The sequence below is a fragment of the Choloepus didactylus genome, chromosome X (genome assembly GCF_015220235.1).
Source record: "Choloepus didactylus isolate mChoDid1 chromosome X, mChoDid1.pri, whole genome shotgun sequence".
NCBI classification, from domain to species: Eukaryota; Metazoa; Chordata; class Mammalia; order Pilosa; family Megalonychidae; genus Choloepus; species Choloepus didactylus.
The window spans coordinates 128,975,002-129,000,384 of NC_051334.1; the positions used below are offsets into that span (position 1 = coordinate 128,975,002).

General features: G+C 39.4%; 2 protein-coding genes across 16 annotated transcripts in view; one reads left to right on the top strand and one right to left on the bottom strand.

Moving 5' to 3' along the window:
* The window catches only part of TMEM164 (transmembrane protein 164), a 318,291-nt gene that overhangs the window by 99,901 nt on the left and 193,007 nt on the right, over nt 1-25,383 (top strand). The window lies entirely within an intron of this gene.
* On the bottom strand, nt 3,392-4,336 carry LOC119523667 (mortality factor 4-like protein 2). Its single transcript, XM_037822482.1, has one exon. The coding sequence runs from the start codon at nt 4,334-4,336 to the stop codon at nt 3,473-3,475; it is 864 nt and encodes a 287-aa protein (XP_037678410.1). The 3' UTR covers nt 3,392-3,472.

Genomic DNA, 25,383 nt, shown 5'->3' on the forward strand with positions numbered 1-25,383 from the left:
TGATGCTGGCCTAATAGATTGAGTAAGGGAGTGTTCTATCCACTTCAATTTTTTGGAAGTGTATGAACAGGATTGTTAATTATTCTTGCAATGTTTGGTAGAATTCCACTGTGAAGCCACTTTGGGAGGTTTTTGATGACTGACTGAATCTCTTTACTAGTTACTGGTTTGTTGAGATCTTCAATTTCTCCTTGAGTCAGTGTAGGTAGTTTGGGTGTTGCTAGGAATTTGTCTATTTGCTCTACGTTTTCTAATTTGTGGGTGTACAGTTGTTCATAGTATACTCTTACAGTCCTTTTTATTTCATTGGGATTGGTAGTATGTCCCACTTTTCATTTTTGATTACAGTTATTTGTGTTCTCTCCCTTTTTTTCTTTGTCTAGCTAAAGGTTTGTCCATTTTATTGATCTTTTTAAAGAATCAACGTTTGGTTTCCTTGATTTTTCTCTATTGTTCTTTAATCACTATTTCATTTACCTTCATTCTAATCTTGTTATTTTCTTCCTTCTGCTTGCTTCGGGTTTAGTTTGCTCTTCTTTTTCTAGTTCTTGCACTTTTTAGGTAAATTCTCTTTTCTAATGTAAGCATTTAGAACTATAAATTTCCCTCTGAGCACTGCCTTTGCTGTATCCCGTAAGTTTTGGTAAGTTGTATTTTCACTTTCATTTGTGTGCTTGTTTGAATATATTATGTACCCCACGAAAGCCATGTTCTTTTAATCCAGTCTGGTGGGGGCAGACCTATTGTGGGTGGGATCTTTTGATTAGGTCCTTTCCATGGAGATGTGACCCACCCAATTGTGGGTGAGACCTTTTGATTAGATTATTTTCATGGAGATGTGATCCTACCCTTTCAAGGTTGGTCTTAATTAGTTTACTGGAGTCCTTTAAGAGAGATATTTTGGAGATAGCCATTGAGACCAGAACCAGGAGAGAAGCTAAGAGATGAAATCCAGAGTTTGACCAGTATTCCTGTTTGCTAATGCTGTCATTTGGCAAAATACCAGAAATGGATTGGCTTTTATAAAGGGGGTTTATTTGGTTACAAAGTTACAGTCTTAAGGCCATAAAAGTGTCCAAGGTAAGGCATCAACAATAGGGTACCTTCGCTGGAGAAATGCCATTGGCATCTGGGAAACCTCTGTTAGCTGGGAATGTACATGGCTGGCGTCTGCTTGCTTGTAGGTTGCATTTCAAAATGGCGTTCTCCAAAATGTCTCTAAGCTGCAGCTTCTCAGGGCAAACTCTGGGCTAGTACCTCCAAAGCATCAGCAAAACTCTGCTTTCAATGGCCGTCTTCAAAATGTCTCTGTAAGTTGCAGCAGCAAGCTCCTTCTGTCTGAGCTCTTATATAGGGCTCTGGTAAAACAATCAAAGCCCATGCTGAATGGGGGGGGGCATGCCTCCATGGAAATTATCTGATCAGAGTTAATCACCTACAGTTGGGTGGTCACATCTCCATGGAAACAACCTAATCCAAAGGTTCCAACTTGATCAGCACTAATATGTCTGCCCTCACAAGATTTCATCAAGGAACATGGCTTTTTCTGGGGTACATAATATATATAAACCAATACATCTGGGGAAGCTAAGAGAGGATCACCCCCCCGCCCCCAGATGCTTAGAGAGAAACAAGCAAGGACTCACAGGAGCTAAGAGAGAGAAGCTAAGACAGAAGCCCAGAGACATTAAGGAGAACACAATGGAAGCCAGAGGCTACCCACAGGAGAGGCCCAGCAGACTTCGCTATGTGCCTTCCCATGTGACAGGAACTCCAGATGCCATCGGCCTTTCTTCAGTGAAGGTATCTTCTTGTTGATGCCTTAGTTTGGACATTTTTTGGCCTTAGATCTGTAAATTTGTAACCTAATAAAACGCTTTATAAAAGCCAATCCTTTTCTGGTATTTTGTTCCGGTAGCTTTAGCAAACTGAACAGTTTGCCTCAAGATACTTCTTAATTTCCCTTGTGATTTATTCTTTAACCCATTAGTTGTTTAAGAGTATGTTGTTTTACTGACTCATTATGTAGTTCTTTTTAGTTTCTAGTGTATTAGACTAGCCTGAAGGAAATACCTGATAATGCTTTGATCTTTGATAATGATTGTATAACTATATAGCTTTTATTTTGTCACCATGTGATTGTAAAAACTTTGGTACTGACAACCCCCTCATCCAGTGTGTGGGTAGATGAATAATAAAATAAAGACATGCATGAAAAAAAAAACATAAAAAAGATATGTTGTTTAATTTCTACATATTTGTGAATTTTCCATTTCTCCCTCTGTTATTTCTAGCTTAATTCCATTTTAGTCAGAGAAGAAACATTGTATTATTTCAATATTTCTAAATTGTTGAGGCTTGTTTTGTGACCTAAGATGTGGTCTATCCCATAGAGTTATTCATGTGCACTTGAGAAAAAATTTGTATCCTGTTCCTGTTGAGTGAAGTGTTCTATAAGTGTCTGGTAGGTCTAGTTGATTTAGAGTATTGTTCAAGTCTTCTCTTCCTTACTGTTCTGCTATCTAGATATTCTATACATTATTGAAAGTGGTGTAATAAAGTCTCCTATTAATGTAGAACCATCTATTTTTCCCTTCAAATCTGTCAATATTTGCTTCATATATTTTGGGGCTCTGCTATTAGGTGCAGACATAGTTATAATTGTTATGTCTTCTTATTGATCCCTTTATCAGTAGATAATGACTGTCTCTGTCTATAGTAACAGTTTCTTACTTGACATCTATTTTATGTGACATTAGTATAACTACCTCAGCTCTCTTTTGGTTACTAATTGCATTGTGTATAAATATATATCTTTGAAATTTAGAAACAAATTTTATTTAAGATCTGAAATATAATTCCTAAAATACTAACTTTTCCAGAAAACCATGGCTACACAATAATGCATTGCCTCTATCATGTTAGAACATGCATTAGACTCAATTACAAAAACCATGATACAAACCACCATATTTCAACAATATGAGCAAAGATTCATTGCCTAAGGAACAACATAGATGACTCTCAGAGGACGGGCTGTTTTACTTCAAGCACCATTAAAAAAAAAGAGCATAAATGCATGGGGTTTTGGGTATATACATCAAGTTGAACTTTGGCAGTAAGAATCAGGGCATTTTTGTCATGTAGCATTAATACAAATTAGAAAATTATGTCAAGCAGTGTAATATAATACAACACGGCATTCAAGCAATGTCAACTAGGCAATAAAATATTCTACTGGCAGTTTTTTCTTTGTTTAAATTACTGCATACACTGGTAGCAACTCTGAAATGAGAAAAGTAGCTTGCAATCCTTTTAATTTCTATTCAAAACAAAACAGAAAAGAAATTTAAACATAGTCCCTGTCATACATTAAGGATTTTGAAGAACATCAATTATGCAGGAAAAAGACTAGGGACAAAAGAGAGCATTTATAGACACCCAGATAAAACAGTGAGTGGTCAATTGACCCTCACAGAGCTTTGCACTGATACTCAGCAGAAGCCACCTTGTAATCACTGGCAGTAAACAGAGTGGCAGCATTCTTCGCCAGAAATTTTAGGAAATCATGCAAGGAGCTGAATAATAATGCAAGGCTCTTCTCGTCAAAGGGCGTATAGGCCAACATTTCTCCGATTCTCACAAATAATCTCAGTAGGTGTGGCGCTCCATAAACCTGGGACATCAGTTCATCAGGATGAGCCGCGAGGATTTCAGCATACTGGGGCTTCTCAAATTTGTAGAGCAGCTGAGTTCCCAAGGTCACGTTGAAATATTCTTTTATTCCTGCCACGACTTCATTAACTGCATATTCTTCATTATCGTGGTTTCCTTGAGATTTCTTGCAGTTTGCATATTCTTCCAGAATGGCATCTGCGTTTTTCTTAGCCGGAAGCTGAAATAACTGCTTCTGATTGGTAACTAAGTCCCAGTCCTCTACAAGCCATGGTTTTAGTTCTTCAGGAATCTCCACTTTAACTTCCATTTTATTCTTCAATGCCTCTTTATTTTCACCAGTGCAGTCTGCCCGGGTCCTTTTCTTCTGAGGTGGCTGAGGTGGTTCGCTGGTACCGCCACTATCTCCGTTTTCAGGGGTCTTCTGCTCGTTCGTTCTTGTGTTCCTTACGGATCCGGAAGGAGGGCTCTCAGCAGAACAACGCCCCCAACTGCCCGGAAGTGCTGGTTCAAGATTCTTCTGCTGCGGACCAGCTCTCTTCTTTTCCAGTGAAGCCCCTCTCATCTTACTTCTCGGCATGCTCCTTCTAGTTGGCTTTTTGAAGTTGTCTTCTGCAGATTGTAGTCCATGAGGTTGAGAACCCTGCTTTCTGGAACTCATTCAATCCTGTTTTTATTCCAACCAATAATCTTCCTCTTCCGTGTCCAAGAACTCCTAGTACTTTCCCAGCCGGAATCTCACAGATGTTCTGGGAGGTCTGGAAGGATGAGGTTGGAAACACAACCTGGAAAGCAGATGTCCAAGATACTGTAATCAGGAATCAGGGATGGTTCTGCAATCAGTATCAGATCTTCTGATCCTTCCGTTCAGTGAACTTTGCTTTTCAGATGGTGACCTAAAACGAGAATCCAGCTCTTCCCACCAGGAGATCAGTGATTGCCGCCATTCCTCCAACTGCCAAACTAAAATGAGGTTTCTTTGGCAACTGATCTCTGTAGGCAGACACGTCACCTTGGAGGCGGGCCTAAGTCCTTCAGCCAATCGCATTCGAGTTGTCTAAGTTTTAGAATGTTTAGTAACCAAATGAATGGCGGAAGACCACCACGTCAGCAACAACACTGCACCGCAGTAAAGGGGGGCATTGTATATTTTTTTCCGATCCTTTCACTTTCAACCTATTTATGTCTTTGAATTTAAGGTGAGTTTCTTGTAAACAGCATATAGTTGAGTTATGCTTTTTTATCCATTCTGCCTATCTCTGCCTTTTGACGAGAGTTTAATTTATGTACATTTAAAGTCACTACTCGTATTTGAATTTTTTTGTATCTTATTTCCTTCTGAATAAATTTTTCGTATATTTTCTTTGTGTTTACCATGGGATTTAGACTTTAGCACCCTAAATATATAGCAATCATATTTGATTTGATGCCAACTTTGCTTCAGTAGTATATACATATACTGTTCCTATACCCTTCCATCCCTCCACTTTTTCTGTACTTGTTACAAATTATATCTTTGTACAGAAAATGCCTAAAACCATAGATTTATCATTACTCTAATGCATTTACTTTTTAGCACCTAGAAAGTAAGAATTCATGTTACATACTAAAAAATACAATACAAAAGTGCTGGCATTTATAATTACCCATGTGGTTACTTTTGTTGGAGGTCTTTATTTCTTTATACAGCTTTGAACCATTGTCTAGTGTCTGAAGAATTACCTTTAGTATTGCTTGTAGGGCTGGTTTAGTGGTAATGAACTCCCTAGCTTTTGTTTACCTGGGAATGTCTTTAATCTCACCCTCACTTTTATTTCTTTTAACGCAATTTTTTGTTTTTTTTTTTGTTTTGATTCTGTAGATTTTATTGAGATAAATTCACACACCATACAAAATGCATCCATAGTGTACAATCAGTGGCTCACAGTATCATCACATAGTTGAACATTCCTCACAATAATCACTTTTAGAACATTTTGATTTCTCCAGGAAGATAAAAAGAAAAGAAAAAAGAGAGAAAACCCAAAGCATCCCATACCCCTTATCCCCCCTCCAATCATTGATCCCTAGTATTGGTGTGGTACATTTGTTATTGTTGATGAAAGAATATTAAGATATTACTGTGAACTTTGGTCCATAGTTTGTAAAAGGTGCATTTTTTTCTCATACACCACTCTATTATTAATTCCTTGTTATAGTTTTATACACTTGTTCTAGTTCTTGGAGGAAATTTTTTATATTTGTACTGTTAATCACAGTCATCATCCACCACAAGATTTACTGAGTTATATAGTCCCATATTTTACCCTCTGACTATCCTTCTGGCGACATACTTGACTCTAAACGTCCCCTATGATCCACATTCAGACACAGTTCAGCACTGTTAATTTTTTTTTTTTTTTTTTTTTTTTACAAAACAAATCGTACTTTCGATTGTTTACAGTACCATTACATAGTTGTACATTCATCACCTAAATCAATCCCTGACACCTTCATTAGCACACACACAAAAATAACAAGAATAATAATTAGAGTGAAAAAGAGCAATTGAAGTAAAAAAGAACACTGGGTACCTTTGTCTGTTTGTTTCCTTCCCCTATTTTTCTACTCATCCATCCATAAACTAGACAAAGTGGAGTGTGGTCCTTATGGCTTTCCCAATCCCATTGACACCCCTCATAAGCTACATTTTTATACAACTGTCTTCGAGATTCATGGGTTCTGGGTTGTAGTTTGATAGTTTCAGGTATCCACCACCAGCTACCCCAATTCTTTAGAACCTAAAAAGGGTTGTCTAAAGTGTGCGTAAGAGTGCCCACCAGAGTGACCTCTCGGCTCGTTTTGGAACCTCTCTGCCACTGAAGCTTATTTCATTTCCTTTCACATCCCCCTTTTGGTCAAGAAGATGTTCTCCGTCCCACGATGCCGGGTCTACATTCCTCCCCGGGAGTCATATTCCACGTTGCCAGGGAGATTCACTCCCCTGGGTGTCTGATCCCACGTAGGGGGGAGGGCAGTGATTTCACCTTTCAAGTTGGCTTAGCCAGAGAGAGAGGGCCACATCTGAGCAACAAAGAGGCATTCAGGAGGAGACTCTTAGGCACATTATAGGGAGGCCTAGCCTCTCCTTTGCAGCAACCCACAACCGTCTTCCCAAGGGTAAAACTTATGGTAGAGGGCTCAACCCATCAAACCACCAGTCCCCTATGTCTGTGGTCATGTTAGCAACCATGGAGGTGGGGTAGGCGAATACCCCTGCATTCTCCACAGGCTCCTCAAGGGGGCACTACATCATTTTTTTTTCCTTGTTTTTCTTTCTTTTTTTTTTTTTTTTTTAACTTTCCCTTCTTTTTTTTTTTTTTTTTTTAACTTTCCCTTCTTTTTTTTTTAAAAGCAATATTAACAGAAATTTTTATTTTATACTTAGTTCCAAAAGTACAAAGGTTGGTCTGTAAGTCAAATGTCCTGGGAGGAAAAGGCCCTTTAAAAGTTCTTTGAAATGACATCCAGATAGTGTTTTTTTTTTTTTTTTTTTTTTTTTTTCTTTTTAATCATCATTTTATTGAGATATATTCACATACCACGCAGTCATACAAAACAAATTGTACTTTCGATTGTTTACAGTACCATTACATAGTTGTACATTCATCACCTAAATCAATCCCTGACACCTTCATTAGCACACACACAAAAATAACAAGAATAATAATTAGAGTGAAAAAGAGCATTTGAAGTAAAAAAGAACACTGGGTACCTTTGTCTGTTTGTTTGCTTCCCCTACTTTTCTACACATCCATCCATAAACTAGACAAAGTGGAGTTTGGTCCTTATGGCATTCCCAATCCCACTGTCACCCCTCATAAGCTACATTTTTATACAACTGTCTTCGAGATTCATGGTTCTGGGTTGTAGTTTAATAGTTTCAGGTATCCACCACCAGCTACCCCAATTCTTTAGAACCTAAAAAAGGTTGTCTAAAGTGTGCGTAAGTGCCCACCAGAGTGATCTCTCGGCTCGTTTGGAATCTCTCTGCCACTGAAGCTTATTTCATTTCCTTTCACATCCCCCTTTTGGTCAAGAAGATGTTTTCCATCCCACGATGCCGGGTCTACATTCCTCCCCGGGAGTCATATTCCACGTTGCCAGGGAGATTCACTTCCCTGGGTGTCTGATCCCACGTAGGGGGGAGGCAGTGATTTCACCTTTCAAGTTGGCTTAGCCAGAGAGAGAGGGCCACATCTGAGCAACAAAGAGGCATTCAGGAGGAGACTCTTAGGCACAAATACAGGGAGGCCTAGCCTCTCCTTTGCAGCAACCGTCTTCCCAAGGGTAAAACTTATGGTAGAGGGCTCAACCCATCAAACCACCAGTCCCCTATGTCTGTGGTCATGTTAGCAACCATGGAGGTGGGGTAGGCGAATACCCCTGCATTCTCCACAGGCTCCTCAAGGGGGCACTACAACTTTTTTTTTTTTTTTTTCCTTGTTTGTCTTTTTTCTTTTTTCTTTTTTTTTTAACTTTCCCTTCTTTTTTAATCAACTGTATGAAAAAAAGTTAAAAAGAAAACAAACATACAATAAAAGAACATTTCAAAGAGACCATAACAAGGGAGTAAGAAAAAGACAACTAACCTAAGGTAACTGCTTAACTTCCAACATGTTCCTACTTTACCCCAAGAAAGTTACATAATATAGCAACATTTCAGTGAACTTGTTCCTACTGTATCCATCAGAAATTAACAGACCATAGTCATTTCTGGGCATCCCCAGAACGTTAAATAGCTTATCTGTTCTTCTTGGATTATTGTTCCCCCTTCCTTAATTGCTCTCTACTGCTAGTTCCCCTACATTCTACATTATAAACCATTTGTTTTACATTTTTCAAAGTTCACATTAGTGGTAGCATATAATATTTCTCTTTTTGTGCCTGGCTTATTTCGTTCAGCATTATGTCTTCAAGGTTCATCCATGTTGTCATATGTTTCACCAGATCGTTCCTTCTTACTGCCGCGTAGTATTCCATCGTGTGTATATACCACATTTTATTTATCCACTCATCTGTTGAAGGACATTTGGGTTGTTTCCATCCATCTCTGGCAATTGTGAATAATGCTGCTATGAACATTGGCGTGCAGATATCTGTTCGTGTCACTGCTTTCCGATCTTCCGGGTATATACCGAGAAGTGCAATCGCTGGATCGAATGGTAGCTCTATATCTAGTTTTCTAAGGAACTGCCAGACTGACTTCCAGAGTGGCTGAACCATTATACAGTCCCACCAACAATGAATAAGAGTTCCAATTTCTCCACATCCCCTCCAGCATTTGTAGTTTCCTGTTTGTTTAATGGCAGGCATTCTAACCGGTGTTAGATGGTATCTCATTGTGGTCTTAATTTGCATCTCTCTAATAGCTAGTGAAGCTGAACATTTTTTCATGTGTTTCTTGGCCATTTGTATTTCCTCTTCAGAGAACTGTCTTTTCATATCTTTTGCCCATTTTATAATTGGGCTGTCTGTACTATTGTCATTGAGTTGTAGGATTTCTTTGTATATGCAAGATATCAGTCTTTTGTCAGATACATGGTTTCCAAAAATTTTTTCCCATTGAGTTGGCTGCCTCTTTACCTTTTTGAGAAATTCCTTTGAGGTGCAGAAACTTCTAAGCTTGAGGAGTTCCCATTTATCTATTTTCTCTTTTGTTGCTTGTGCTTTGGGTGTAAAGTCTAGGAAGTGGCCTCCTAATACAAGGTCTTGAAGATGTTTTCCTACATTATCTTCTAGGAGTTTTATGGTACTTTCTTTATATTGAGATCTTTGGTCCATTTTGAGTTAATTTTTGTGTAGGGGGTGAGGTAGGGGTTCTCTTTCATTCTTTTGGATATGGATATCCAACTCTCCCAGCCCCATTTGTTGAAAAGACCATTATGGCTCAGTTCGGTGACTTTGGGGGCCTTATCAAAGATCAGTCGGCCATAGATCTGAGGGTCTATCTCTGAATTCTCAATTCGATTCCATTGATCTATATGTCTATCTTTGCCAGTACCATGCTGTTTTGGCAACTGTGGCTTTTAATAAGCTTCAAAGTCAGGGAGTGTAAGTCCTCCCACTTCGTTTTTCTTTTTTAGAGTGTCTTTAGCAATTCGAGGCATCTTCCCTTTCCAAATAATTTGATAACTAGCTTTCTCAAGTCTGCAAAGTAGGTTGTTGGAATTTTGATTGGGATTGCATTGAATCTGTAGATGAGTTTGGGTAGAATTGACATCTTAATGACATTTAGCCTTCCTATCCATGAACATGGAATATTTTTCCATCTTTTAAGGTCCCCCAATTTCTTTTAGTAGAGTTATGTAGTTTTCTTTGTATAGGTCTTTTACATCTTTGGTTAAGTTTATTCCTAGGTATTTGATTTTTTAGTTGCTATTGAAATGGTATCTTTTTCTTGAGTGTCTCTTCAGTTTGTTCATTTCTAGCATATGAAACATTACTGACTTATGTGCATTAATCTTGTATCCCCTACTTTGCTAAATTTGTTTATTAGCTCTAGTAGGTGTATCGTTGATTTTTCAGGGTTTTCTAGATATAAGATCATATCATCTGCAAACAATGACAGTTTTACTTCTTCTTTTCCAATTTGGATGCCTTTTATTTCTTTGTCTTGCCGGATTGCCCTGGCTAGCACTTCCAGCACAATGTTGAATAACAGTGGTGACAGCGGGCATCCTTGTGTTGTTAAATTTATTGAGGCTTGTTTTATGTCCCAGCATATGATCTATTCTGGAGAAAGTTCCGTGAGCACTAGAAAAGTATGTGTATCCTGGTGATTTGGGATGTAATGTCCTGTAGATGTCTGTTAAATCTAATTCATTTATCAGATTGTTTAGGTTTTCAATTTCCTTATTGGTCTTCTGTCTGGTTGACTATCTATAGGAGAGAGTGATGTGTTGAAGTCTCCACAATAATTGTGGAAACATCAATTGCTTCCTTTAGTTTTGCCAGTGTTTCTCTCATGTATTTTGTGGCACCTTGATTGGGTGCATAGACATTTACGATTGTTATTTCTTCTTGCTGAATTGCCCCTTTTATTAGTATGTAGTGGCCTTCTTTGTCTCTCAAAACATCCCTGCATTTGAAGTCTATTTTATCTGAGATTAATATTGCTACACCTGCTTTCTTTGGCTGTAGCTTGCATGAAATATTTTTTTCCATCCTTTCACTTTCAGTTTCTTTGTGTCCCTGGTTGTAAGATGAGTCTCTTGTATGCAACATATTGATGGTTCATTTTTTTTTGATCCATTCTGCGAATCTATATCTTTAATTGGGGAGTTTAATCCATTTACATTCACGTTATAACCGTGAAGGCATTTCTTGAATCGGCCATCTTATCCTTTGGTTTATGTTTGTCATATTTTTCCCTCTCTCTATTAATATCCTTTATTGTACCCATACCGAACCTCTTTAGTACTGAACCTTTCTCCAAGTCTCTCTGTCCTGTCTTTGTTCTCTGTCTGTAGGGCTCCCTTTAGTATCTCCAGTAGGGCAGGTCTCTTGTTATCAAATCTCTCTCAGCATTTGTTTGTCTGTGAAAAATTTAAGCTCTCCCTCAAATTTGAAGGAGAGCTTTGCTGGATAAAGTATTCTTGGCTGGAAATTTTTTCTCTCAGAATTTAAATATATCGTGCCACTGCCTTCTTGCCTCCATGGTGGCTGCTGAGTAGTCACTACTTAGTCTTATGCTGTTTCCTTTGTATGTGGTGAATTGCTTTTCTCTTGCTGCTTTCAGAACTTGCTCCTTCTCTTCGTGTTTGACAGTGTGATCAGTATATGTCTCGGAGTGGGTTTATTGGATTTATTCTATTTGGAGTTCGCTGAGCATTTATGATTTGTGTATTTATGTTGTTTAGAAGATTTGGGAAGTTTTCCCCAACAATTTCTTTGAATACTCTTCCTAGACCTTTACCCTTTTCTTCCCCTTCTGGGACACCAATGAGTCTTATATTTGGACGTTTCATATTATCTATCATATCCCTGAGGTCCATTTCGATTTTTTCAATTTTTTTCCCCATTCTTTCTTTTATGTTTTCATTTTCCATTCTGTCATCTTCCATGTCACTGATTCGTTGTTCAATTTCCTCTAGTCTTGTACTATGAGTGTCCAGAATCTTTTTAATTTGGTCAACAGTTTCTTTAATTTCCATAAGATCATCCATTTTTTTATTTAGTCTTGCAATGTCTTCTTTATGCTCTTCTAGAGTCTTCTTGATTTCCTTTATATCCCGTACTGTGGTCTCATTGTTCATCTTTAGTTCTTTGAGTAGCTGCTCTAGGTGCTGTGTCTCTTCTGGTCTTTTGATTTGGGTGCTTGGGCTTGGGTTATCCATATCGTCTGGTTTTTTCATATGCTTTATAATTTTCTGTTGTTTTTGGCCTGGTGGCATTTGCTGAACTTGATAGGGTTCTTTTAGGGTTTGTAGACCTATTGAAATCCTTATCTCTAGTTTATCAGATCTACAGCTTCGTGGAGTACACTTTCTCTAACTAACCAGCAGGTGGCGTCCACGAGCCACCTGTTCTCCACAAGCCAGTTCTCCCCTGCTTAGCCTTTTTGGTGAGTGGGGGAGTGAGTCTTGTGGGGCCCAATTGGTGTACCAAGCTTGCGTGTGTAGTTGGTGTTGCCTGCCCTGTATGTGGGGCTTGTTTCTGGGCAGTCGGGGAGGGGGGGTGGCCCTAACAATCAAATCTCCCTGGTGATCCTAGAGTTTTAAAGCTGCTGCAATAGTCTAATCCTTCAATTCAGTCCTGCCACAGTTTGTCTCTGCCACTGATCCACAAGTCCTTGGTATTGGCGTATGGCTCCTGAGACTTGCAAGTGGGCCCCTCTTCCAGGCTGTGCTCCCCGGGTCCTCTGTTGAGGGATGACTGTGCTATGTCACAGGTGAGTGCCGTCCCCCCAGGGCAGTTCTGGGCTGCTGGGCTGTGTAGGGAGGCTCCCAGTCTGCTCAAATGATGGCTGAATGGGGCTTTGTTAATTCACACTGCTCCACCTTCCCAACTCTGGGACAATCAGCTGAGGTTGCAGGGAAGGCTAATGTCCACGCCCAGTTTTGTGGTGTGTGCCTGTTATTTGAAGCACTTCCGTCACACTGGGTTGTCTGGGGCGGCTCTGGGCTATGGGGCTGGCGATGGGCAGGAGTGTTTCCTGTCCACCAGGATGGTGGCTGTGAGCGGACACCCCCCTTTTCTTGGGAAGTTGTCGTGTTTAGTGAATTTTCTCAGCCAGTGAATTATTGCCTTTTGTCTCAGAGCTCACTTAGTTCTGCTCTTGACTTGACGTGCCCAAATTGAAAGTCTCTGAAGCTTTCTGTATTGGACTTCTTAGAGTAATTGTTTTAGAAAAAGAAAAAAGGATTAAAAAAAAAAAAAGAAAAAAAAAAAGGGCCCTCCTCAGAGATCTAATGGGTTATTGAAATGCTAAGAGACAAAGCAACCAGGGCCATTAAGGAAAGGTCCACAGGGCAGAGAGATCAGCTTTTCTTCGGGATTTGCATATGCGCCTTAGGGCCTGAGCTCCGCCCTTCCCCTTTCTGTGTTCACCAGAACTCCAAAAATCCTCCGCTTTTATTTTGGAGTTTTTCGTGTTGTTTTTTTTTTTTTCTATGCCTGTCTCCTCTTTGCTGGGCTGGCTGCTCTCAGATTCTCTGGTGTCTGGTCTCAGTCTATCTATGGTTGGAGTCTGGATCAGTAGAATGAGTTTCCGATAAGAGCAGCCACTGCAGTTCTCCCTTCTCCTTCCCGGAGCTGACAGCCCCTCCTCCCACGGGACTGAGCCTGGCAGGGAGGGGCGCGGGTCCCCTGGCCGCAAAAACTTACAGATTTCGCTGATCTCAGCAGTTCGACGTGTTCATGAGTGTTGTATGAAGTATGCCCAAAGACAGATTGCTCTGTGGTGTCCAGTCCACGCAGTTCCTGGCTTTCTACCTACTTTCCTGGAGGAGTAACTAAAACATACAGCTCTCCAGTCTGCCATCTTGCCCCGCCTCTCCAGCACTGTTAATTATACTCACAATAATGTGCTACCATCACCTCTATTCATTTTCACTTATTTAAATTCAAGTTAGTTACAAATTCTGCACATCTTAAGCAACTGCTCCCCATTCTCTAGCCTCATTCTATCTCCTTGTAATCTATATGTTAGATTCTGTCCATGAGTTTACATAGTATACTTAGTTCATATTAGTGAGATCGTATATTATTTGTCCTTTTGTGTCTGGCTTATTTCACTCAACATAATGTTCTCAAGAGTTATCATTCTTTCTTGCTGCTGAATAATATTCCATCATCTGTATGTACCACATTTTGTTTATCTGTTCATTGATTGATGGACACTTGGATTGTTTCCATCTTTTGGGAATTGTGAATAATGCCATTATGAACATTGGTGTGCAAACATCTGTTTGAATCCCTGCATTCAATTCTTCTGGGTATATACTGAGTAGCAGGATTGCCAGATTGTAGGGCAACTCTATACTTAAGTTTGTGAGGAACCACCAAATCATCCTCCACAGTGGCTGTACCATTTTACATTCCCACCAGCAGTGAATAAGTGTTCCTATTTCTTCACATTCTCTCCAACACTTGTAGTTTCCTGTTTGTTTAATAATGGCTGTTCCAATAGGTGTGAAATTATATCTTATTGTGATTTTGATTTACATTTCCCTAATAGCTAGTGAGGATGAGCATCTTTTCATGTGATTTTTAGCCATTAGTATTTCTTCTTTGGAAAAATGTCTATTCGTGTCTTTTGCTCATTTTTCAATTTGGTTGTTTGTCTCCATTGTTGAATTGTAGGATTTCTTTGTATATTCTGGATATCAAACCCTGTTAGGTATGTGGTTTCCAGGTATTTTCTCCCATTGAGTTGGCTGCCTTTTCTCCCTTTTGACTATGTCCTTTGAAACAAAGAAATATTCTATTTTGAGGAGGTCCCATTTGTTTATTTTTTTTCTTTCATTGCTTGTGCTTTGGGTGTAGGTGTTAGGAAACTATTGCCTATCACTAGATCTTGAAGATGTTTCCCTACATTTTCTTCTAGGAGTTTTATGGTACTGTCTTTTATATTTAGGTCTTGGATCCCCTTTGTATTAATTTTTCTATAGGGTGTGAGATAGGGGTCCTCTTTCATTCTTTTAGATACGGATATCCAGTTCTCCCAGCACGATTTATTGAAGAGACTGTTCTATCCCGGTTGAGTGGGCTTGGGAGCCTTGTCAAAAATCAATTGATCATGGGCCTGCGGGTCTATTTCTGAACTGTCAATTCGATTCCAGTTATCAATATGTTGTTTTCCCCACTCTGGTTTTGTAGTATGCTTTAAAGTCAAGAAATGTGAGTCCTCCCATTTCATTCTTCTTTTTTAAGGTGGTTTTAGCTATTCAAGGTTCCTATGCTTCCAGATAAATTTGATAATTAGCTTTTCTATTTTTCAAAGTAGGCTGTTGAGATTTTGATCGGTATTGCATTGAAACTGTAGATCAATTTGGGTAGATTTGGCATCTTAATACATTTAGCCTTCCAATCCATGAACATGGAATGTTCTTCCATCTATTTAGGTCTTCTAAGCTTTTTTTTTTTTAGCAATGTTTTATAGTTTTCTATGTATTGGTCCTTTACATCCTTGGTTAAGTTTATTCCTAGATATTTTATTCTTTTAGTTGCTATTGTGAATGGAATTTTTTTCTTGATCACCTCCTTGGATAGTGTGCCAGTTTGGATGTATTATGTCTCCCCAAATGCCATGTTCTTTGGTACAATCTTGTGGGGGCAGACTTATTAGTGTTGATTAGATTGGAACCTTTTGATTGTTTCCATGGAGATGTGACCCACCCAACTGTGAGTGACACCTTTGATTAGGGTGTGACTTCTTGATTGAATGTTTCCATGGAAATGTGGCCCCATCCATTCAGCGTGGGTCTTGGATTTAATCACCGAAGTCCTATATAAGTACTCAGACAGATGGAGCTCACAGCTGCAGCTTAGAGAGACATTTTGGAGAATGCCATTTTGAAATGCAACCTTGGAGCAAGCAGACACCAGCCACATGCCTTCTCAGCTAACAGAGCTTTTCCAGACGCCATCAGTGTTCTTCATTGAAGGTACCCTACTGTTGATGCCTTTGTTTGGACATTTGCATGGCTATAAGACTGGGACTTTGTAACTAAATAAACTCCCTTTATAAAAGCCAATCCATTTCTGGTATTTTGCATAATGGCAGCATAAGCAAACTGGAACAGACAGCTTATTACTAGTGTATAGAAACTCTACTGATTTTTGCATGTTGACCTTGTATCCCTTCATTTTGTTGAACTCATTTATTAGCTCTAGTAGCTTTGTTCTGTTTTTTGGGGGAGACTTTCTATATATGTGATCATCTCATCTGCAAATAGGGAAAGCTTTACATCTTCATTTCCAATTTGGATGCCTTTTATTTCTTTTTTCTTGCATAATCGCTCTAGCTAGAACTTCTAGCACAATGTTAGATAACAGTGGGCATCCTTGTTTTGTTCCTGATCTTAAAGGGAAAGCTTTAAGTCTCTCAGTGTTGAGCAGGATGTTAGTTGTTGGTTTTTCTCATATTCCCTTTATCATGTTGAGGAAATTTCCTTCATTTCCTACTTTTGAATTGTTTTTATCAAGAAAGGATGTTGAATTTTGTCAGATTCCTTTTCTGCATCAAGTGAGGTGACCATGTAGTTTTTCCCCTTCATATTGTTAATGTGGTGTATTACATTAATTGATTTTCTTGTGTTGAAACATCCTTGCATACTTGGAATAAAACCCACTTGATCATGGTGTATAATTCTTTTAATGTGCTGTTGGATTTAATTTGCAAATATTTTGTTGAGTATTTTTGCATCTATATTCATTAGAGAGATTTGTCTGTATTTTCTTTCCTTGTAGTATCTTTATCATGCTATGGTATTAGCATGATTTTGGCCTCAAAGAATGAGTTAGGGAGTCTTCTTTCCTCTTCAATTTTTTGGAAGAGTTTGAGGAGGATTGGTATTAATTCTTCTTGGAATGATTGGTAAAATTCACCTGAGCCATCTGGTATTGGGTTTTTCTTTTTTGGGAGGTTTTGATGATTGATTTAATCTTTTTACTTGTGATTGGTTTGTTGAAGTCTTCTATTTCTTCTCAAATCAGTGTAGGTTGTTATGTGTTTCTAGGAAATTGTCCAATTCATCTAAGTCCTCTAGTTTGTTGGTGTACAATTGTTCATAGTATCCTCTTATGATGCTTTTTATTTCTTTTTAAAATTTCATTTATTTCTCATTTTTTATTGTTACCTTATAGTGTTACTGATATAAACTTTTTTTTTTACATTTTATTTTGAAATAAATTCAAAGTTATAGGGACAGTTGCAAAAACAATACAAACCCCATACACAGAACTCCAGCATTCCCTGACCCCCCCGATACCCCGATCCACTAACTTTAACATGTTGTCACACCGCTATTTCTTTCCCTCCCTCCCTCCCTCCCTCTCTCCCTATCATCCATCTTCTGTTGCTCTGTCTTCTGAACATATGAGAGCTAGCTGCACACATCCTTGAGCAAACACTATAATTAACATATACAGTTCCCATGAACAAGAACATTCTTTTATGCAATCCCATTAAGCGCAGCTAAGAAGTACAAGAGATTCAACAATGATACAAAGCTTACATTCTATATTTCCTTTTCCTTATGTCTCAGCTGTGTCCCTTTGAGCCTCCTGTCCTCCATCCTCAGATCCCATCCAGGGTCATCCTTGGCATTTAATTGTCATCTATTTAGACTGTCTTTTTTTTTTTCTCAATTGTGGAAACATATATACAAGCTAAATCTTCCCATTCCAGCCCCTCCCTAGCATTCCATTAGTGGGATTAATCACATTTAGAATGTTGTAATGCTATCGCCTTCCCACCATCCATTACTAGAAATTTCCCTTCATCTCAAACAGCAACCCTACACTCATTTCTTAACTCCATTGTCCCTTCCCTCATTTCTCTTAACCTATACTCTACTTTTCATCTCTATGGTCATATTCTCTGAAAATTTCTTTGTGTTTACTGTGGGGCTTAAAATTAAACTCTTAAATCCATAACAATCTTGTTTTTCTTTGATACCAACTTAATTTCAATGGGACACATAAACTATGTACCTATACTCCTCCATTCCCCCACCTTTATATAGTTCTTGTCAAAAATTACATACTTTACATTGAGTTCAAAACCACTGATTTGTTATTAGAGTTTGTGTATTTTGTTTCATGTAGGAAGTAAATAGTGGACTTATAATTCAAAAATTATTGACTTCTATTTGTATTCCATTGTGGTCAGAGATTGTGCTTTGAATATGTTCAATTGTTTTTTCTTTTTAATTTATTGAGGCTTGTTTTATGTCCCAGCATATGCTCCATTCTGGAGAAAGATCTGTGATCACTAGAGAAAAATGCGTGTCCTGGTGATTTGGGATGCAAGGTTCTATATATGTCTGTTAAAATTCTCTATATCTCTTTCTCCTTTCTTTGTTTCTCTGTCTGTAGGGCTCTCTTTAGTATCTGAAGTAAGGCAGGTCTTTTATTGGCAAACTCTCAACATTTGTTTGTCTGTGAAAAATTTAAGCTCTCCCTCAAATTTGAAGGAGAGCTTTGCTGGATAAAGTACTCTTGGTTGGAAATTTTTCTCTCTCAGAATTTTAAATATGCCATGCCACTGCCTTCTCTCCTCCATGGTGGCCGCTGAGTAGTCACAACTTAGTCTTATGTTGTTTCCTTTGTATGTGGTGAATTGCTTTTCTCTTGCTGCTTTCAGAACTTGCTCCTTCTCTTCAGTATTTGAGAATCTGATCAGAATATGTCTTGGAGTGGGTTTATTAGGATTTATTGTATTTGGAGTTCTCTTGGCATTTATGATTTGTGTATTTATGGTGTTTAGAAGATTTGGGAAGTTTTCCCCAACAATTTCTTTGAATACTCTTTCTAGACCTTTACCCTTCTCTTCCCCTTCTGGGACACCAATGAGTCTTAAATTTGGACGTTTTATTTTATCTATCGTATCCCCGAGATCCTTTTCGATTTTTTTCTCCATTCTTTCTTTTGTTCTTTCATTTTCTGTTCTGTGGACCTCTAGGACACTGAGTCATTGTTGAACTTCCTCTAATCTTGTATTATGAGTATCCAGAGTCTTTTTAATTTCGCCAACAATTTCTTTTATTTCCATAAGATCTTCTATTTTTTTACTTAATCTTGCAATTTCTTCTTTATGCTCTTCTAGGGTCTTCTTTATGTCCCTTTTATCCTGTTCCATGGTCTTCTTCATGTCTTTTATGTCCTGTGCCATGTTTTCATTCCTCGATTGTGATTGTTTCATTAATTGTGCCAAGTACTGTGTCTCTTCTGATACTTTGATTTGGGTGTTTGGGATCGGGTTCTCCATAGCATCTGGTTTTATCATAGGCATTAAGATTTTCTATTGTTTTTGGCCTCTTGTCATTTGCTTTGCTTGATAGGGTTCTTTCAAGTTGTAAAAAAAAAAAAAACAATCTAATTTTTCAGAAATACAAGATGGTGGCATACACTTTCTCCACCTAACCAGCAGATGGCGTCTGCGAGTCACCTATACCCCTCAAGTCAGTTCTCCCCAACTCTGTCTGTGTGGTGTGTGGGGAAATGATTTTTGTGGGGTTCAATTGGTGAACTCAGTTTGGATTTGTTGTTGGAGCTGTCTGCCCTGAACGTGGTGCGTGTGTCTGGGTGGTGAGGGATGCAGAGCCACTTTAATATTCAAACCTCCCAGGTGTTCCCAGAGATTCAAGGCTGTTGCAAGAGTCTAAGCCTTCATTTCAGTTTTGCCCCAGCTTTTCTCTGTCGCTGACCCACAAACCACTGGCATTGACGTAGCGTCCCTGGGTTTTCTGAGCGGGCCCCCCTTCTCAGCTGTGATCTTCCAGGACCTCTGCTGAGGGAAGGCTGTGCTACGTCAATAGTACGTGTCGTCCCTCAAGGGAAGCCCCGGGCCGCCGGGCCGTGCAGGGGCACTCTCTGCCTGATGCAAAGATTAGCCTATAATTCCTGACTGGTGTAAGTTCTGAATGAAAGGCAGATAGTAGAGCTGGGCCCCACCCCTTTCCTCTTAGAGAAGATAGACGCCCTAGGGTGAGGTCATTAGCATTTCATGGTCTCTCTCTGCCTGTGCCATACCCCTGCCTGGGTCACAGAACTGGGAACTGAAAATGACTTAGGCTTTCTCCACTGAGTCGAAAAAGGAACAGAGCTAGTCCAAGGCGACCCTCCGGCTCTCCAAGGTCAGTCATCTCCCAAAGCCTCTGTCTACTTGTTGGGGATTCGTAACTCGTAGTGAGCAGTTCTCACTCGCTAAATAAAACCCCAGTTGGAGCTCAGCTGAGTTATATTCACTTGGTGGGAGAAAGCTTCTCTCTGGTACCAGGAGGCTTTGTAACTCGGGCTGTGGGGGAGGGGTCTCCCGATTTGGATCTGCAGTTCTTACTTACAGATTTTATGCTGTGATCTCGGGCATTCCTCCCAATTCAGGTTGGTGTATGATGAGTGGATGGTCACGTCTGTCCCCCTGCAGTTATTCCGGATTATTTACTAGTTGTTTCTGTTTTTTTTCAGTTGTTCCAGGTGGACTACTTAGCTTCCACTCCTCTCTATGCCGCCATCTTAGATCCTCTCTGATATAAACTTTTAACATATGAAAAAAAAACATGGTAATGACCCCCACTCTCATTTCTGATTTTATTCATTTGTGTCTTCACTCTTTTTGTCTTTTTCAGTCTAGCAAAGGGTTTGTCAGTTTTATTGATCTTCTCAGCGAATCTTGGTTTTATTACTCTATTATTTTTTTTTTTGTTCTTGGTTTCATTTATTTCTGCTCTAATCTTTGTTATTTCTTTCCTTCTGCTTGCTTTGGGATTAGTTTGCTGTTCTTTCTCTAGTTCCTCCAGGTGAACAGTTAGGTCTTTGATTTTAGCTCTCTTTTCCTTTTTTTTGGGAGGGGGGAGGTGGTTCACCATGATTTGTTAATACTTTGAGATTTTACACAACACGCACAAATTTTGACTTTTCATACCACATTATCATATGTGGAGTCCTCACTATGTGCCAGGTGATATTGACAACATTTAACTAATATATTATGTGCCATACACAGTACTTTTTAACATAAATTATTTATCCTCACAAAACCCCTCTAAAGTGGGTGTTGCAATTAGTCATATTGTATAGATACAAAAACTGAGATGTCATTCAGTTGGGTTTTGATTCATTTAATCCTCTCATCAGTCCTGGAATACTACCTGTATATCTTTTTTTCAAATGGGGAAATTTAGGCATAGAAAATTTTGGTAAATTGCACCTCCTGACAGCCTGGTTAGGTGGTGGTACTCGGAGTCAGGTCGTATCAGCCCCCTCAGCCTCCTTGCTGGCTGCTGCATTTCTGTTTCTTCTGATAGCTGATGAGCAATTTGTGAGGATTCATTGTTGAGACTGAAAATATCCTGCCCGTCAACAAACTTTTCTCCTAGCTTTAATATTTATTGAAGCTTCTTGCCAAAACCAGTCTATAAAATGATGGCTATAAAGTTCCCAACTTCACTACTACTTCCACTTTTTATGTCTTCATTAGTGTAAAATAAAAGAACCTCCCCAACTCATACTAATAAAACAACATGGGTGGATTTAAGGTGGGCGGGGCAAGATGGCAGACTGGTGAGCTGTATGTTTTAGTTACTCCTCCAGGAAAGTAGGTAGAAAGCCAGGAACTGCGTGGACTGGACACCACAGAGCAATCTGACTTTGGGCATACTTCATACAACACTCATGAAAACGTGGAACTGCTGAGATCAGCGAAATCTGTAAGTTTTTGCGGCCAGGGGACCCGCGCCCCTCCCTGCCAGGCTCAGTCCCGGGGGAGGAGGGGCTGTCAGCTCCGGGAAGGAGAAGGGAGAACTGCAGTGGCAGCTCTTATCGGAAACTCATTCTACTGATTCAAACTCCAACCATAGATAGACTGAGACCAGACACCAGAGAATCTGAGAGCAGCCAGCCCAGCAGAGAGGAGACAGGCATAGAAAAAAAACAACACGAAAAACTCCAAAATAAAAGCAGAGGATTTTTGGAGTTCTGGTGAACATAGAAAGGGGAAGGGCCCTGAGGCGCATATGCAAATCCCGAAGAAAAGCTGATCTCTCTGCCCTGTGGACCTTTCCTTAATGGCCCTGGTTGCTTTGTCTCTTAGCATTTCAATAACCCATTAGATCTCTGAGGAGGGCCCGTTTTTTTTTTTTTGTTTTTCTTTGTTTTTTTTAATCCTTTTTTCTTTTTCTAAAACAATTACTCTAAGAAGCCCAATACAGAAAGCTTCAAAGACTTGCTATTTGGGCAGGTCAAGTCAAGAGCAGAACTAGGAGAGCTCTGAGACAAAACGCAATAATCCAGTGGCTGAGAAAATTCACTAAACACCACAACTTCCCAAGAAAAGGGGGGTGTCCGCTCACAGCCATCATCCTGGGGGACAGGAAACACTCCTGCCCATCGCCAGCCCCATAGCCCAGAACTGCCCCAGACAACCCAGTGTGACAGAAGTGCTTCAAATAACAGGCACACACCACAAAACTGGGCGTGGACATTAGCCTTCCGGGCAACCTCAGCTGATTGTCCCAGAGTTGGGAAGGTGGAGCAGTGTGAATTAACAAAGCCCCATTCAGCCATCATTTGAGCAGACTGGGAGCCTCCCTACACAGCCCAGCAGCCCAGAACTGCCCTGGGGGGACGGCACTCACCTGTGACATAGCACAGTCATCCCTCAACAGAGGACCCGGGGTGCACGGCCTGGAAGAGGGGCCCACTTGCAAGTCTCAGGAGCCATACGCCAATACCAAGGACTTGTGGGTCAGTGGCAGAGACAAACTGTGGCAGGACTGAACTGAAGGATTAGACTATTGCAGCAGCTTTAAAACTCTAGGATCACCAGGGAGATTTGATTGTTAGAGCCACCCCCCCTCCCTGACTGCCCAGAAACATGCCCCATATACAGGGCAGGCAACACCAACTACACACACCAAGCTTGGTACACCAATTGGACCCCACAAGACTCACTCCCCCACTCACCAAAAAGGCTAAGCAGGGGAGAACTGGCTTGTGGAGAACAGGTGGCTCGTGGACGCCACCTGCTGGTTAGTTAGAGAAAGTGTACTCCACGAAGCTGTAGATCTGATAAATTAGAGATAAGGACTTCAATTGGTCTACAAATCCTAAAAGAACCCTATCAAGTTCAGCAAATGCCACGAGGCCAAAAACAACAGAAAATTATAAAAGCATATGAAAAAAACCAGACGATATGGATAACCCAAGCCCAAGCACCCAAATCAAAAGACCAGAAGAGACACAGCACCTAGAGCAGCTACTCAAAGAACTAAAGATGAACAATGAGACCATAGTACGGAAGATAAAGGAAATCAAGAAGACCCTAGAAGAGCATAAAGAAGACATTGCAAGACTAAATAAAAAAATGGATGATCTTATGGAAATTAAAGAAACTGTTGACCAAATTAAAAAGATTCTGGACACTCATAGTACAAGACTAGAGGAAGTTGAACAACGAATCAGTGACCTCGAAGATGACAGAATGGAAAATGAAAGCATAAAAGAAAGAATGGGGAAAAAAATTGAAAAAATCGAAATGGACCTCAGGGATATGATAGATAATATGAAACGTCCGAATACAAGACTCATTGGTGTCCCAGAAGGGGAAGAAAAGGGTAAAGGTCTAGGAAGAGTATTCAAAGAAATTGTTGGGGAAAACTTCCCAAATCTTCTAAACAACATAAATACACAAATCATAAATGCTCAGCGAACTCCAAATAGAATAAATCCAAATAAACCCACTCCGAGACATATACTGATCACACTGTCAAACACAGAAGAGAAGGAGCAAGTTCTGAAAGCAGCAAGAGAAAAGCAATTCACCACATACAAAGGAAACAGCATAAGACTAAGTAGTGACTACTCAGCAGCCACCATGGAGGCAAGAAGGCAGTGGCACGATATATTTAAAATTCTGAGTGAGAAAAATTTCCAGCCAAGAATACTTTATCCAGCAAAGCTCTCCTTCAAATTTGAGGGAGAGCTTAAATTTTTCACAGACAAACAAATGCTGAGAGAATTTGCTAACAAGAGACCTGCCCTACTTGAGATACTCAAGGGAGCCCTACAGACAGAGAAACAAAGAAAGGACAGAGAGACTTGGAGAAAGGTTCAGTACTAAAGAGGTTCGGTATGGGTACAATAAAGGATATTAATACACAGAGGGGAATAATATGACAAACATAAACCAAAGGATAAGATGGCCGATTCAAGAAATGCCTTCACGGTTATAACGTTGAATGTAAATGGATTAAACTCCCCAATTAAAAGATATAGATTCGCAGAATGGATAAAAAAAAATGAACCATCAATATGTTGCATACAAGAGACTCATCTTAGACACAGGGACACAAAGAAACTGAAAGTGAAAGGATGGAAAAAAATATTTCATGCAAGCTACAGCCAAAAGAAAGCAGGTGTAGCAATATTAATCTCAGATAAAATAGACTTCAAATGCAGGGATGTTTTGAGAGACAAAGAAGGCCACTACGTACTAATAAAAGGGGCAATTCAGCAAGAAGAAATAACAATCGTAAATGTCTATGCACCCAATCAAGGTGCCACAAAATACATGAGAGAAACACTGGCAAAACTAAAGGAAGCAATTGATGTTTCCACAATAATTGTGGGAGACTTCAACACATCACTCTCTCCTATAGATAGATCAACCAGACAGAAGACCAATAAGGAAATTGAAAACCTAAACAATCTGATAAATGAATTGGATTTAACAGACATATACAGGACATTACATCCCAAATCACCAGGATACACATACTTTTCTAGTGCTCATGGAACTTTCTCTAGAATAGATCATATGCTGGGACATAAAACAAGCCTCAATAAATTTAAAAAGATTGAAATTATTCAAAGCACATTCTCTGACCACAATGGAATACAATTAGAAGTCAATAACCATCAGAGACTTAGAAAATTCACAAATACCTGGAGGTTAAACAACACACTCCTAAACAATCAGTGGGTTAAAGAAGAAATAGCAAGAGAAATTGCTAAATATATAGAGACGAATGAAAATGAGAACACAACATATCAAAACCTATGGGATGCAGCAAAAGCAGTGCTAAGGGGGAAATTTATAGCACTAAACGCATATATTAAAAAGGAAGAAAGAGCCAAAATCAAAGAACTAATGGATCAACTGAAGAAGCTAGAAAATGAACAGCAAACCAATCCTAAACCAAATACAAGAAAAGAAATAACAAGGATTAAAGCAGAAATAAATGACATAGAGAACAAAAAAAAATAGAGAGGATAAATATCACCAAAAGTTGGTTCTTTGAGAAGATCAACAAGATTGACAAGCCCCTAGCTAGACTGACAAAATCAAAAAGAGAGAAGACCCATATAAACAAAATAATGAATGAAAAAGGTGACATAACTGCAGATCCTGAAGAAATTAAAAAAATTATAAGAGGATACTATGGACAACTGTATGGCAACAAACTGGAGAATGTAGAGGAAATGGACAATTTCCTGGAAACA